Here is a 16616-nt window from a genome sequence, read left to right as displayed (position 1 = left end):
GTTTAGAATTGGAAAGAAGAGTGAAGGTTATCTAGTCTATTTGGTAAACAGATCTCTTTATACAGCCATTCAGTCAATGCATGAATACATCCAGCGATACAGCCCCGGTCTCTGGTAATAGCCCTTTGCATCCTCACACAGCTCAGAGTGCCTGAAATATCAGTCTTACATTGACTCTCTGTAGCATTGATCCTTTACAATCATTTCGTGAGAGGAATGACATTTACATTCAGATATCATGTGGTGGATTCTCTGTTCTTTCTCTCTGGAGACTTAACAGCTCTCATTTATTTCTGATATGACTTGCGTGAATGAAACTCCCTTGATGTATTTCTTCCTTTCCTCCTTCCTTCTATTCTTCCTTCCTTCCTTTTTTTTTTTTTTGTCAGAGGTAGAGGATAAGATAAGACAAGCGCAGTATTTTACCGTTTCTCATGAAGAAATTAGAAAAACATCTTTTAACAATTAACAATTAATTCTTGTAATTTTGTGTGTAAGATGGATAGGTAGGTAGGTAGATAGATAGACAGGCAAGCATTCAATTTAATATTTATGACCTGGTAATATGGCAAAGAAACCATGTGAGTTGTGGATGATGAGCCATTAACTATATATCTCCTTACGTGAGGGAATGTTAATTCTGGTAGATAAGTCATTTATAGGAATGATTGTAATAATTGACAGTGTGATGCGGATTATGAGTAATTCACGCAAAATATTACAAAGAAATTAATTCTATGAGAATTCTTAGGGATTGCATATGAACTAGCTTGGAAGAGTGATACTGTTTTCTCTAGGTGGCATATAGTTGTAGGTGTCAGGAGCAATGGCAGGAAAGGCTAATAAGTGGATGACCACAGAGAATGTTTTCCTGGAGGGTTGTGGACGTGAGAAAGAGTACTGAGGTGGGGTCTAAACGCAGATGGTGTTGATCTGACCTTTAAGGCTAATTTAAGGAGTTTGAACTTTATTCTCTATTAAAATAATATTTTTGATAAGATGGAAAAGGCAATAAGAGAAATAAAGCAGGCAACTTATCAAATGGCTAATGTCTTGGGATAGGACTGGGACATTGAAGCAGAAAGGTCTTCCATTTCGTCTTCCTCTCCTTGGAAGGCACATTCTACATTTTATGGAGGCTGATGAAAAGGTTCTACTCTGTGCTTCAATTGAAGCAGATAAAGAAAACCTCTTTGGTGATGATCAACACTTAACTCTCTAGTGCAAAGGTGGACTTACTGTTATTTCTATCTGAAGATGTTTTTCTCACTTATGGTGTAGGTCTAAAACAGTTCAATATTTGCCTGTTCACAGCAAAAGCAAATTGGAAATCAATAGCAAACTGAAAAATTGGGGTCATATAGTAAAATTAATTTAATTCAGTGTTTTTATAAAAGCCTAACTCAGTTTATCTATTATATATGTCAGCTACAAAATATTACAAAGTATTTAGATGGTGGAGTTAATGATTTAATGGTCAAAAAGACGTAAATAAAAAGAGGCCTCAAACAACCTAGGAGGTTAAACAGTGTTTTCCCCGCACTACCTCTGCTCTGTTGGCCCCTATGCTTATCCTTCTAGCAATGACTTGGAGCAAATGAAACCACTTAAACAAGTCTTAGTAAAGTTAAAGACATTTTGTATACAAAGTGACCATTCTAATCTATTACTACCTGCAGAGATTGCACCAGCCCAATTGTTTGGACAAGTTATTTCTCTCCTTTCTTCTGTAGGAGTGTGTGGTCTTGAGTATGAAATCAGCAAACTAATGGGAGTATAACTCCCACTTCAATGAAATGTAAAGAAGTCCTGTATATTTTTTAGTTCCACAAAGAATAACCTCTGATTGGTAACTACAGCAGGCAGTAGCCACATTACCATGTACCAATAGTCTGTGCTCATTTAGGACCTCACATTAACACCCAATGTCTTGCTTTGTTACCTTGCAGAAATGTTGGAATCCAACAATGTGATCACTTTCACTGGCTTGGCCAACAGCTCCAGTTATCATACCTTCCTTTTGGATGAGGAACGGAGTAGGCTGTATGTTGGAGCAAAGGATCACATATTTTCATTCAACCTGGTTAATATCAAGGATTTTCAAAAGGTATCTTTATTCTAATATATGTACTATAATTCTTTCGAAACAATTCAAGTTATATAGAATTTTCTAGCTATTTAACAGTGTGACAACTGAAAAAAATTGTTTAAATTATCTTTTCAGACACAAGTAAAAATAATGCACTGATCTGACTATCACAAATCAATGGATGCAGTAAACCGTCAAAATTATCAGGGAGGAAACTGTAGTATTTTCAGTGATCATTATAAGAAATACTAACTTTAGCTTATTCTTCCACAGATTTATCATTTTTCCTGCATAAAATTAAATACCCAAAGCATTATAGAAATATATCATAATTGATTTCATATACTAGGTATATATATTTATATATAATTTACATATCTCTCTGTATTGCCAGCACATGCAGAGTTCATCAGTCATCATACACATGCCTCATCTGAATGTCGCCTGTGTTTGGAAAGTTTATTAGAACACAGGCACTCTCATTCATTTACATATTGTCTATATCTGCTTTCATTCTACAGTGGAGAGCTGAGTAATTGTGATAGAAATCGTCTGGATCACAAAGTCTAAAATATTCACTATCTGGCCTTTTAAACAAAAAAGTTGGCCAAACACTGATCACAAAGATCAGTTTTCAGTGTCAGGTTTTTGCAAACATGGACATTTAGACACTAGCCTTCTATCAGTATTTTTAATATACTTTATTGTGTTTCTGGCTTATTTAATTAATAAGCTATACAGTTTGGAAAATAAACATGGGTTGACAGATTAGTGGAAATTGTGCTACTGAGTCTATATGCTGTATTGTAAGTCAAGCATTTTTTTTCAGTCGGTATTTCCTGTCAGTTCTCTGAGGAACAAAGATCTTTATGCAACAGCTTTCCCAAGAGTGGTAATATAACATGCTTTTTAGGGTGTATACACTTTATTGTGTGTATATATATATATATATATATATATATATATATATATGTTAGTTTTGCTGCTGCTTAACACTCAGGGTTTTAAAGTCGTGTGCCTCAACTTCTTATAAACTGTAACATATTGGACAGTTATTTTTAAAAAGTAACAGAATTGTAAAAAGCTTTTTTTCTGGTTGGAGAATGTTGTTTTGGGATAAAGTGAAGATTTAATTTCAGGGCTGGTTCGTATCTCTAATAGAGTATACCGCTAAACCTAAGACTTTTACTTTTCTTCTATTACCCAAACATTAAAATTCTGACTATATATTAAGAGATTTGATTCATAACATATAGTCAAATAAAATGGCAGTGCCCTTAATGATATATTTTGGAATTAAGATATAACATTTAAAAATCACCTTGGATATTTCTTTTTTGATTTTTCAATATATTAGATTTTGAAGCCTCCTCAGATTAACAATATCCCTAAGGTTACCTATTATCTAAGAAAACTGGTTATCTATTGTTTTTTCTGAAATGATAAAAATATTTATCTTAGCATCTTTTGTAAAGGTCAAAAAGTAAGCAAGTTTTTGTTGTTTTAGTGAAAGACAATCATCCTTTATAAAATGAATGAAAAATGTCAGATGATTAGGAAGACTACATATTTTAATAACAGGAGGTTATATCAGTACAAATTTTCAGTGTTTATAGAATTTTCATCATTTTATGAAATCCATATATATGAATATATGTATATACTTATTATATCTATGTATCTATGTATATATCTATGTATCTATAAATAGAAAATATTTGAGCACATCTCACCTCAGAATATATGTTTAATGTATTCAACATTTTTTTCTGAATAAATATTCTTAATTTGGTTTATATATTCAATTGGCTCTAAAATTGAAAAGAACTAAATTGTCATATAAACAACCTACTATTTTATAGGTAAGAAAAATCCTAGAGACATTTGTATGACCAGGATGCATCACTTGTAATAAACATATACTGAAATAATGGGTTAAATAAAAGTTAGGTGACTTGCCCAATGTCATAGTGTTCTTCTTATAGGCTCTTGATTCAAAACATTATTCTAATAATAGAAGACATATTTCTAAATTTTAAAGCATTCGTTTCGACATATTATTTAATTTTAATTATATCACACTGTTTATAAGGGTAAATACAATTTACTTAAGGATTATATCTCTTTGTCTATATTGTCTATTAATGCTCTTTTTACCCTATGTGTAATGTTATTCAACAACTTTTTCCTAAGCATCTACTACTGTGATAAACTCTATAGGGGGCACTAGGGTATGTCATCAGTAATTCTTGAGGAACTTACAAGATAATACTAAAGATGTATGAGCATAAAGGTAAATACTAGGCCACACCCTGTTAGAGACAAAAACACAGTCTCAGGTTTGAAAGGACCATGAAAAGATTCTTGGCCTTGGTAAAGGGCTCAGTCTCCTTAAGGCATAAATGCTTATTCGATAATGAGTAAGAGGAGCTACCATGGGTAGATGTATAGAAGCATAAAGAAGGGAAAGTCTAAAATAGATCATGAAGCACTCTGAATATTAGGGTAAGAAATTTAGGTACTGTTAACTGAGAAGTTTTTGAGCAAGAAGAAAAAATATCAACAGGTTAACAAATCTAACCAAAAGGTAGGAATTATTCTTCATGGAAATAGATGCTATTGGCAGGACAATTTATGTATTTGTTCCATTGACTTATAGTTATTCTTATTAAATTGCTTTCCAAAAGAGCACTTTCTACACGAGAATTTATTTTACTCATGCCAGATCTTTAAGCTAATTTTTTTTTACCCTGATCTTTAACAAGTTGAGAGTATACACCCCTCTAAATATGAGAGAATTTAGTGTGACTATTAGCAAAATTACTTTTTATTAATATATGTCATAAGAGAGAAATCGCAAAATGAGGCCCATGTTGTGTCAATTGTGATAATCAAGAGCTAGGAGACTACGAGAAAACAACCTGCCCTTTTCAATTTAAAAAGTTATCTGTTTTAATAATCTGTGATTTTTCACAATCTAGCTGGAAAGCTGAATATGACAGTCAATAAATCTTAGCTCTTCTATATATTATTTTTGTGTCCCAGAGAAAATTTATATTTGATCCTCCTCCTGTGTATGTTTTACTTTACATACACAGATACACATGAAAAGAAAAGTACCTGAAAAGGAAAAGAATACATAAATTAAGAGCTTCAAATGGTAAAAATAAATACATGTCCAAAAATTTTTAGGGCTTTTTATTGTGACATGGACCTGAAATGCACTTGCCATGTCATCATAGGTTATTTCAATATGTCCTAAATTCTTGTTTATAAATGTGTTATATTTTGCTTTTTAATTCCCTAGATTGACTATCACAGCCTTTGCCCAAGTTTATGACCATTTATACTGAATTATCTAGAGGTTCCCAAATGAATGATAATCAGTCATTTTGAGACTAAAAGCTTTCTAGCAGACATGGATGATTAACTGCCATCATCTCTGGATTTTTCTTTTACATATGACTTTTTTTTTTTTTCCTGAAATTAACTAATGTTACCAGAAAAGAAAGATGAATAAAAAAAAATTAAAATTGCTCTACCCCAGTACAGATAGGAGTCATGGGAATTGCTCAGGGGACTGGAAAATTTTATATTAAAATTTAGATGAGGGTATTTGAATTAATATTACTGAGGGAAATGCATCTACAATCCTCTAAGCCATGAGTCATGCCTTGATTTATCTACCACTGTCACTTGATTTATCTACCACTGTCACTGTATTCAAACAATACAGGAACCTTTGGAAAGATGAAGACCAAATATCAGGGATGAAAATACAGTTATTACACAGTCTGAGTTTTGCCTACAGTGGGGAAGGTGATTTTTTTTTTTTTTAGAGCTATCTATTTGCTTCTTCATTTCCTCCTTTATCTCCTGAAATTATGTAGTGCTACTCTTACCTATTTTCCCTGTCCAAAAAAAAAAAAAAAAAATTCCTTTCTAAAATGGGTTTTTCTAACCCTATCAGTTGCTCATTCTAGCATGTCATGCTGAGATTTGAATTACAGAAATGGATCCAGAGCACCTGATGTTAAAATTTCAAAATCACTATTTTATTATAAAGACCAATTCATTTAGAAGACTGCAAGCCACATTCTATGCTTATTTCTATCTCTCTTCACTAGATTCTCACGTGGTCTCAAGATGATCTCCCTTTCCCAACCTGCCTTACAATTCTTTCCATTGCACACTGCTTAAATCTACTGACTACATAAATTTCTGTGTTGCTCAGCTTTCATTTATACAGCAAAGCCTAATGGGTAGACAGAGAGTGGAAGATGTTAAGTTCATGCCAATTAACTGTTGCCACTGCAAAGTCTAAACTAAGAGGTTCCTACCACATAATGCTTTATGGAACTTTCTTTATCTCAGTTGCTCCACTTGTTCTAACAGACTATAACGTTGGGTCTCTTAGAAAACTTAATTGGCAGAAAATAATGTTTCTTCTCTGCCCTTAGATTGTGTGGCCAGTGTCTTACACCAGAAGGGATGAATGCAAGTGGGCTGGAAAAGATATCCTGGTAAGTATCAATCTACTAAGTTATTTTAGTAATTGCATAAGGAATTTATTACTCTATCATAATTTTTGTTCAGTGTTATATTAAACACCATTCTTTGCTTCTGGACTTAGAAACAAATTAATGATATTTGATTTTGAATATTGACATTTTTATGTAAAGTATTGAAAATCTTATGTAAAGCAAGTGGGTAGAAAATGACCATACACCTGAATAAAGCAAAAATGTGTTCCTTTTGATGATTTATATACACAAAAGGTAATTAACAAAGTGCATTTTTAGCATATATACTTATACTGAATAAGTCAACTTATTTGTGCAGATTTGTTTTCACGTTAATTCCTCTTGAGTTCCTTTTGAATGAATTGAAATTTTTCTTCTTCTGAGTCATCATGATTAAATTCCCCTCCTTCTTTCCATTTCATTCTATTCCTTTTCTTTCTTTTTCTTTCTTCCTCTTTCCTTCTTACATTTCTTCTTTTTTCTCCTTCCTCCCTTAGAACTTCTCTCTTCCCTTCCCTCCTTCTTTCTCACATTTCATGCACTCATTCCTTAAATAAATATGGATTGAGAAATGACTATGCAACAGACATTGTCCTGGGTACTACGGACAAAAGATGAGTGAATGGTAAGCAGTCCCTACAATGGTTTTACCACTGTTAGTAGGTAGAGGCCATTTTTCCTGAGGTAAACTTTGTCAGTAAAATTAAGTGGGCCGCTGGTTTGAAGTATAGCCAAGGATCTGCACAGATCATGAAAGTCGGTTATAATCATTTAAATCAATAAATTAACATGAATTCAGGATTTTAAATATAATTTGTATTATTTTATGTCTTACCAGATACTTTTGGATCCAAAACACAAGGAAATAAGTTTAAAAGTTTTGTCTCTATATTAGCATTTAGAAGAAATTTATTCTATGTGCATAAAGACATAAATCAACTTGTATGTATGTATATAGACATATAGGTATTCTCAAGGGACAATCTGATTGATTGGTAGCAGCTGCCTAAGATGATGTATATGTTTAGAAGGATTTAGAAGTGAAATCGGAGTTCATGGAAAAGAATGTCTCAATCTGGTAGCAGTGTTGGCTACAGGTGAAGGCAGATAATGGAGCACAAAGCACAGGTATCTCCCATCCATGATTAATACATAACAGCAAACATGGGAAATTCATCCTTAAAAATTTCAATTTAAATATAGTGATTACAAGTCACATTAAACCATAGTACAGTAAACATTTTTCTGATTATGTGAAAGTGGACAAAAAATTCTGTCCTATCAAATTTCATACTACCCCAAGTTAATACATAGGTTGGGATGATTGAAAAGGAGTAAATAGAAAGAAAAAGGAAGTAGGAGTCCAAAGAAGTCAAGAATTTTATGTTGATTCCCCACTGACTCATTAATTTTACTTGAGCAAGTACCTTAACTTTTGGGGGGTTTTAGTATGTTATCCATTAAATGGGACATTACATATTTTGCAGTTGTGAGAGAGAAGTTCAATAGATTTTGTGAAAATTATTTAGAAGTAGGTAATATTGCATAAATGTAGGCAAGAAATACGACTGAATACACAAAAATTTATTAACATCAAAATGCTATATTTACCATTAACAAATTATGTTGAAAGACTTCAGTGTGATAATAACTAAGGATGGAGAGAAATGGAGGTTTTACCTGTATACAGCTTTGACTTTTAAAAACAGATTTTTTTCTCTTTCTGTTAAAGTATAACAGGTGAAGACATGGAAACTTAGAATTACTGAGAATTCTATCCTGTGCCAAGTACTTTGATAATTTAAATAGTATTTTATATATGTAGTTTTAACAATAATTTTGTCAAGTGGGTATCATTACCACCGTTTTCTTAAGAAATACAATGATTCAGCATATTCATTCAGAATTGTTTCATTCAAAAATTTTGGAACATTTTGAGTACTATGCTAGAAGTCAAGATCAAAATTTTTGTGCCTCTGCTGAAGTTTTTGGTGTTGTGTGGCATGTATGGATTTGAACTTAGCTATTAACACACAGATAATAAGCAGTAGAGATTCAAATAAATACCTTACCTATTCTGGTCTTTTTAAGCGTGTGGATGTAATAATAACCAGCTCGTGACATTCTTGTAAGACAAATGAAATTATTACATAGACTGTAATGCATGATACAAAATTAACTATTAGTATATGTAACAGAGTTGCTTAGACAATTTCTAAGTGAAAACATCATTAATGAAATTTGTTTGGTCCTCTCTAATGAACATGACCACTGTAGTGTGGAACTGTTCTGAATTCAATTCCATCTGAACACTGAAGATAATAACCATACTTATCTGACAACTTATCTGGATTTTATAAAAAACACTGAGCCAAGTACTGAGCACATTTCAGTTGCTAAGATAGCAGATACTCTTTTGTGTTTGTGGTTTCCAAAATTCACCTCAGTACATTTCCCTTATCTTCTATGCCTCTCATCTTGCCTCCTCTCCCCTCCCCTCCCCTCCTCTCCCCTCCCCTCCCCTCCTCTCCCCTCCCCTCCCCTCCTCTCCCCTCCCCTCCCCTTCCCTCCTCTCCCCTCCCCTCCCCTTCCCTCCCCTTCCCTCCTCTCCCCTCCCCTCCCCTCCCCTCCCCTCCCCTTCCCTCCTCTCCCCTCCCCTCCCCTCCCCTCCCCTCCCCTTCCCTCCTCTCCCCTCCCCTCCCCTTCCCTCCCCTTCCCTCCTCTCCCCTCCCCTCCCCTTCCCTTCCCTCCTCTCCCCTCCCCTCCCCTTCCCTTCCCTCCTCTCCCCTCCCCTTCCCTTCCCTCCTCTCCCCTCCCCTCCCCTTCCCTTCCCTCCTCTCCCCTCCCCTTCCCTTCCCTCCACTCCCCTCCCCTCCCCTCCCCTTCCCTTCCCTCCCCTCCTCTCCCACTCCTGCTCCGCTATCAGTACTGAACACTGAGGGATTCTGGTGATAGCCCAAACACAGTTATTTCAGCAGCTGCAATAAAGTCAAGATCCCCACAGTGCCCTATGAATAACCTTAATCATGACCTCAGAGGTTTCCTCGCTAAGAAAAGCAACTTTCTTGTATTTTTCAGGCTTACTGAAAATACTTATGTGTTTGATAGAACTAAATTAAAAAGAGCTAAAACATACGGTGTTTGCCAAGTCTGATACAGGGTATTAATGGCACCTGATTATTTCATAATATCTTGTAATGAGGATTCTGCAAACTTATAAATTATGTCATATATTATGTTAGAAATAGGTAATTATGTGTGCATTAAAAGATGTAAATTTTTCAAAGTTTAACAGTATGGCAATATTAGTCATACAGATCTTAAGCCAGCTAATTAATGTAACCTCATGCTTTTGTTATTCCTCTACATTCTACGTTAAATCAATTCAGTCATGGCGAATTTTTATTTTTCTTTGTTAACACTTATTTAATGAAGGGAAAACACAACAATTTCCATATATTTTAGTTCAAAGAAAAATGTATTTTTCCTTTAGCTCTTAACACTAAACACCAAACACTAAAGTATATTTAAATAATAAAATATATTTTGTACTATTTTTCTGGTAACTCATCTTATTCCTTTAATATTGCTTTTCATTGACTGTTATGCAAAATACATTTTGTGCATTTGGAATGCATTTTATTAAAATTTATTTTACTTTTCAGGAGACCTCACTTATGTATCTCAATTTACATAACTAATTTAAATAGGATACATGGCATTTATTGGTTATGTTTGGACTTTAACATACAGATGCATTTTTTTTTCTTTCTTAATATATGATTTTAGAAAATAGCAAATAGTGATTTATTGGGATTGTAACATTTCTTCCTTGACAAACATAAAAAATAGAATTAGTATTTTTACCAAAAATGTCTTAAATAACCACTTAAAAAGAAAGATTAAGGGTAAAGAGGTTTTTGGTTTTTTGGTTTTTTAAAATTTTCATTCAACACCATATTTGTGAAGTGACACATGGACAGTTTGAAGGAAATTCTGCACTGTATCTTGAGTAAATAATAGTCAGCTGTGACTGATGGACAATAATTCCTTTCAAAGACCTCTTGTGATGCTCAAAACCACATGAATGAGGCCTTGAGTGGTTTTTGCAGCCATCAGGACTTCAAGATAGAATTGTAACCAAAATAGGAACTGACCTGAACATTTATAGAAAAGTAAACTAACAACCTTCTTGAGTGCTCTCCGTGGTTTCTAGAGCCCAAGTTTACCCTTTTCCTACTGGTTTTAGTGTTTTCTCTAAATGTCCTCTGGAAGTAAATCTCCTTTAAACAAACCATCCTGGAGGAAGTGCTGTCTTGTTGGTATTAGATTCAGATGCAAGAATACAACAGGAAAAGCAGGACAAAGACACTGGTTATTTTTATGTATCTTGAGAGTAGGTCATTTTTAAGTCCGGTTAAGATGGTCAACATGGTACAGCCACCCGGCAAGTCAGGATATGCCACTTGATTGAACCTACAGAGTTCCTGTGTCACTAAGTGTAGCATTATACAGAAAGTATTCCCCACTCTCCCAGGCAGCTGGGAAGATACAAACCATCATTTCTCACAGCTCAGTTTTGCATCATACATATATATTAAATCAGCTGCTGGGATTTGAGCAGCTAGTCCACAATAAAAGGTGTTGGTGGTAAGAGGGAATCTACAGCCTAAGACATGTATAGTCTCTCTCTTTCTTCATATATACATAGATGGAGAGAAAAAGAGAGAGAGAATACGAACGTGCCTTAGGCTGCTGATAGTGGCATTTCTGACAATAAGATTAGTCTAAACTTATTTTTTTCCAGAAGTGAATATGCAGGATATATGTACTACCATTGCCTTCTTTTCTTAGTGTTGTAAGTTCTAAACATTTACATTGTTATGATATTTTTATATTACAGGAGTGAAATGCTCATGAACTTTTCCATTGTTGTTACTTGAGAGTTGTAATTAAAAAAAAAAATTACATGATATATATTATTGTACAGATACCCTCAATAAGGACATAAATGCAATCCAGATATCTCTATTCTGACTGCTATTAGCCGCATTTACTTTTATTTTTGATATTTTTCTGGTGCTTAAAATCCACTTTGTATTCACAATAACATTTCTATTGAGGGATTAACTTCCTTGACCCTGTTTTGCAAATGAAAACTGAATACATGCTAAGCTGGTAAAAGAATCTGTTTTGAATCAATAGCTCTCTGAATCTTCTTTGTTTATCCTACTAAACCATCTCTCTTTGTACTAAGTTTCAGTAAAACCAAATGGCAACCGTATGACTATTAGAAATATTTTGAACATCGTTGGAAATCAAAATTTCAACCATCTGAGATGAAGAAAAAAACCCAGATTCTCATAAAATTGCTATTGTTGGATACATTTCAAAGTGCAGTATCATGCACCTGAATTTTGGGACATTTTTGCAGTTCTTGAGAGATTTATTTTTATATTTTTGTCCTTAGTTATTCATTTTTAACATATGATATATTATTACATGTCTGTCAAATTTATCATGACTCAAATTGCAGGACCTCAACAACACTAATTTTTGCCAAGTGAATGCAACTGAGAATTTGAAGCTACACATTCATCTGAAGTTGCAGTACAGTCTAAAATGCATGTTAGTCCTTGAATTTCATTTACTTTTTCAAAGGTCAAAGTTGACATCAACTTAATTTTTTAAATTTTATTTTAGGGACTTCAAGGCATGTTAAAACTCTGAATGGATAATTAGAATTACCTTCTGATTCTATAAAAATCATAAGGTTTCATTAAATCTCAAAACCCTGTTGTTTAATTGTTGGGAGATAATTTTTCATTGATCTCTCACACTTCTGCACATCTGATGAACAGAGGCACTCTTAAGCAAAAGGCTACTTTTCAAATAACCTTGAGAAATAGAGACAGTGTCTCCCTCAGAGCAAAGGGCAGTTATGCTCACCTGCAAGTACAATGAACATAACATCTTCCTCAAAATGTAATGGCCAGGATGCTTATGCCTACTATAAAATGTTCAGGTTCCCTCAACCCAGAGTTCCTCTGCTGTAATGCACCTCACTGCATGTGCAGGTGTCACTTGGCCCTCTTCTCACTGCCCAGTGGGAATTGGAGCTTGGGTAACCGGTATGAGAAATGCTGATACTTTGACTACTGATATTTCTGTAAATAATAAAGTCATTTATCTCTGATTCAGGAGCTGTATATCTTCTGCCAGCATTTGCAAAACTGTGTCAGGGTAGCTGGTTATCTTACAAGTAGAGCAGAATCATAGACCCTTTACTGTTCTTGGTAATATTGATTATAAGTTTTTGTGGGCATCCTAGATGACCTCACAAATGAAAGACTGTGGTCACTTTATTCATTTTTAAGTATGATTCCATGATGAAATTTGATGATACTTTAGGTATATAGACAATTGATTCCTGATGAAAGCAAGTGAAAGACTTCTTATTAAATGTCACAGAAATGAGCATAAATTTTCAAGTGCATTCATGTGTGTATGTTTATTTCTGCTTGGAGGTAAATAACAGGCAAACTGATAACAGTTTAAATTCAATATTCAAAGAATACTAGTAATAATGATAGCTAACATCTCTTGAAGCTTACTGTGTATACTAGGTATTATTCTAAATCATTTATTTTATTAACTCATTTATGTGACTCCTTTTTGGTTATAAGATACACATTTCCTTTCAAAGGATGTAGTTCCAGCTTACCTAAGTGACACACCACAATTCTGCCACAGCTATTGAGAAACAATTGCTATATTTGCTGTTTGACTGTGACAATGATTCATACCATCTACCACTTTGATAAAAAGAGTGATTATAAGTTTATAATTTGTAGTCCTTACTGTTGGAGGACTGGAATTTTATGAAAATTCTAATGAACAAAATATAACTCGCCTTTGTAACAGGAATGAGCACAGATTAATATTCAAAACCAATTTTATTAAATCCACCTCTCATTACCACCAATTATGGGCTTAACCTCTTTTAACTGTACTTAAGAAGAAATGAACAATTCATCATATACTTCTTGCCCAAGTCATGGAACAGTGTGTGGAATGGCGTGAGAGTTAAGCAGACGTGAAAATATTCCAACCAATGGATGATTGATTATTTAAAGAATAAGATGTTACTCTTCCGTTAATAAGTGCTAGGCATCATACTATGTACTTTACACAGATATGTCATTAATACCAATTTTAGTTGAAGAAACTGAGGCTCAGAAGTCCTAAATAACTTTCTTGTAGTCACATAGCAAATGGAAAATGATGCTTTAATAATTCTAACCCATGTCTGACTGACTTTTAAAGCATCAGATTAGTATAGGTAACTACCTTCGTGGTATTTCTATTTTATCATTTTGATTTTATTACTTTTATTCTATGTTTTTCTTAAATTCTTCAAGAATACCTTTTCAAATGTAAATACATACCTAAGAATAAGTAACATTTTCATTAAATATTAATAAATATAAACAAATTTTTAAATTCTAAAGTTTAAACTTTTAACTGTATTCAGAAATTATTTCTAAAATTAATATGTGTATACATAATATATATACATATAAATGTGTGTGTAATCCACATATATTATAAATATGGAGTGTATGTCTAAATGGATTATTGTAAATGGTTAAAGAGCCTCCATTTATTAGAATATATGTTAAGAGAACATTTTATATTATTAATTAATTATATAATAGCATTTAGTACTTTGGACATTAAGGACTTCAACCAAAATTTTTTTACTTTTGATATTAGACAAGGCAGAGGGTAGAAAAGAGGTATATATGAATTTTAAAAAAGCATTCCTCTAAAATCTGGATTTCATTTTTTTTTCTCCTTCCTTAAAGCTATATCTCATATACGATTAAAGATGCAATTCATCTCCCTTATTTGAGTATTAAATTCATTCATGATAAATGCATATATGTTAGAATTAATATGCCAACTAATTCTATCCACAATAAATCTCTTTAGATTGTAAATCTACCTACTTGGTGTAAACCATTGACTTAGTTGCTTTAAGGCATGAACACTAAGTATTCAACAACCTTGCCCAACTAATTCTATCCACAATAAATCTCTTTAGATTGTAAATCTACCTACTTGGTGTAAAGCATTGACTTAGTTGCTTTAAGGCATGAACACTAAGTATTCAACAACCTTGCATAATATTGGAAACCACAGAATGTCATTGAAATCAGAGTAATGTTTTTGACTACTTAATAGTTCTGGTTTGGCAGGAAAAAATATTCAGGTTGGTTTCGCATATACAATTGTTTGCATTCATTTGAATATGAGATGAAGAAAGGTTATGCCAAGTACATATTGTATGGACCACCCACAATCAAATAACTCCAGTGAGTGGTACAAATGTAATAATTAATTAGATCGATAGCACAATGTAAAATAAAATATAAGCCAAAAGTAGACATTGTCAGCTTCTCTGGTCCATATGACATTTCAAAGTGAAATTGCTCAAAGCTCCTTTAAATAGTAGAAGAGAATCACATTGGCTAACTTTTGCTAATACCATGGTCTGTAGTGCTTAGGCATATAATTTTGACCAAGTTTGAAGGTTTCAAGTAATTTGAAAAAAAAATGTTTATAGAATCTTAATCAGTATTTCTAGAACTTCAAAACAGATAGTCAATCCAGAGGTGAAAAACCAGTCAAATGGGATGCTTAATTGAAATGAGCATTTAAGTAAAATGTTTTGGTATCCTTGGGCAGGAGTCTTCATTTAGTCTATCACATCATTGAAACCAAGTTAAAATTTCTTTTCTAATTGTCATGGATTTGAAGATGATATAGTTCAATTAATATGAATAGACTCAGATACTTAAATAACTAGCCATGAAGTTATGCCATCTTAGTTGTCCTAGTTGAATCAGTATGTTTAAAAAAATTCTCTGAAATCAAAACAAAACAAAACATTGAAGTGGAAAGGTCCATTGGTTTGATTATGCCATCATTCTTCTTAAAAAGGAAGGGGAAAATGTCTCCCCAGATGGACAGAACAGGCTACTCACTATTTCATCAGGTGGATATTAAAAAGTTCCAAGTCACAAATTCAACATTAGATGGCTAAGACTATAGATAGGACACAGTTAAGTCTTAGTTCTATTAGGCACGCCTCTTTGAAGAAGAGATTTCTAACATCCTTTAGTGAATGCTGAGGTATTAGGAAGACATGATTATGGCTGATCTGATCACAGCTGTAATAGCACAGTGTTAAAAGAAAAAAAGACAAAACATTATTGCTAGGTAAGCATGGGACAGCTTAAATACAGAGAGGGATGAAGTGATTGACGGGAACAATCTCATGGATTACTGCTTTGGCACGAAGATTCTCGTATTCAGCCAGCTTGCCAAATAAATTGACCAGAGAAGAAGAAAGTCAACAGATTAACTTCAGGAATTAAGCTTATTAATGGATTTTCATGCAGAAATGTATCCACCCACCATGATAGGAAAAGGCTTCCTTTGCTTTCCCAGCTGCTACATTATACATTAAAATATTTCAACATAAATTGCTGATGGGATAGAGACTTTTTTCCTTTTTAAATGAATGTTCACTGACCTGAGGCAACGTTGTACTATATCCATTAATGTTGAGCTGATTTATATTTGAACTAGAACAAGTTGTTTGATTTAATCATGAACTGATTATATTTAAATATAGATTGTTCGTCTTCACAGCCTTCTCTCCTCTTTTCTCTTCTTTTATTTAGAGTAAAATTTCACTGCTCCATCCATAATTTAAGAACATGCAAGGAGGTAATTGGAATTGGAGGTAAATTACATTCTTTTATAGAAAGTGTAATTATCGGAGGTTAGTTAAAAACACCTCTGTTCTGTTTTAATTTTCATGCATGGAGCAGTTGTTTTGACAGATGGATGGACTTTATTTTTGTAACTGTCCGGGAAAAGTCTTTGTAACACAGTCTAATCAGTGCTGCATATTTGTAATGTTTGTTTTTGAA

The 16616-nt window shown here is 33.4% G+C and overlaps 1 protein-coding gene across 1 annotated transcript in view; it reads left to right on the top strand.

Annotated features, from left to right (window-relative positions):
* Window positions 1-16616, top strand: part of SEMA3A (semaphorin 3A) — a 252291-nt gene that overhangs the window by 57494 nt on the left and 178181 nt on the right. The window contains exons 2-3 of the mRNA XM_082472478.1: window positions 1950-2107; window positions 6550-6612. Coding sequence (XP_082328604.1) covers window positions 1950-2107; window positions 6550-6612 — 221 coding nt within the window. The remainder of the gene's footprint in view (window positions 1-1949; window positions 2108-6549; window positions 6613-16616) is intronic.

The sequence above is a fragment of the Balaenoptera physalus genome (assembly GCF_965194825.1).
Source record: "Balaenoptera physalus genome assembly, chromosome: 8".
NCBI lineage: Eukaryota > Metazoa > Chordata > Mammalia > Artiodactyla > Balaenopteridae > Balaenoptera > Balaenoptera physalus.
The sequence above is the reverse complement of the archived record's forward strand: the minus strand, read 5'-3'. Positions and strand labels throughout refer to the sequence as shown.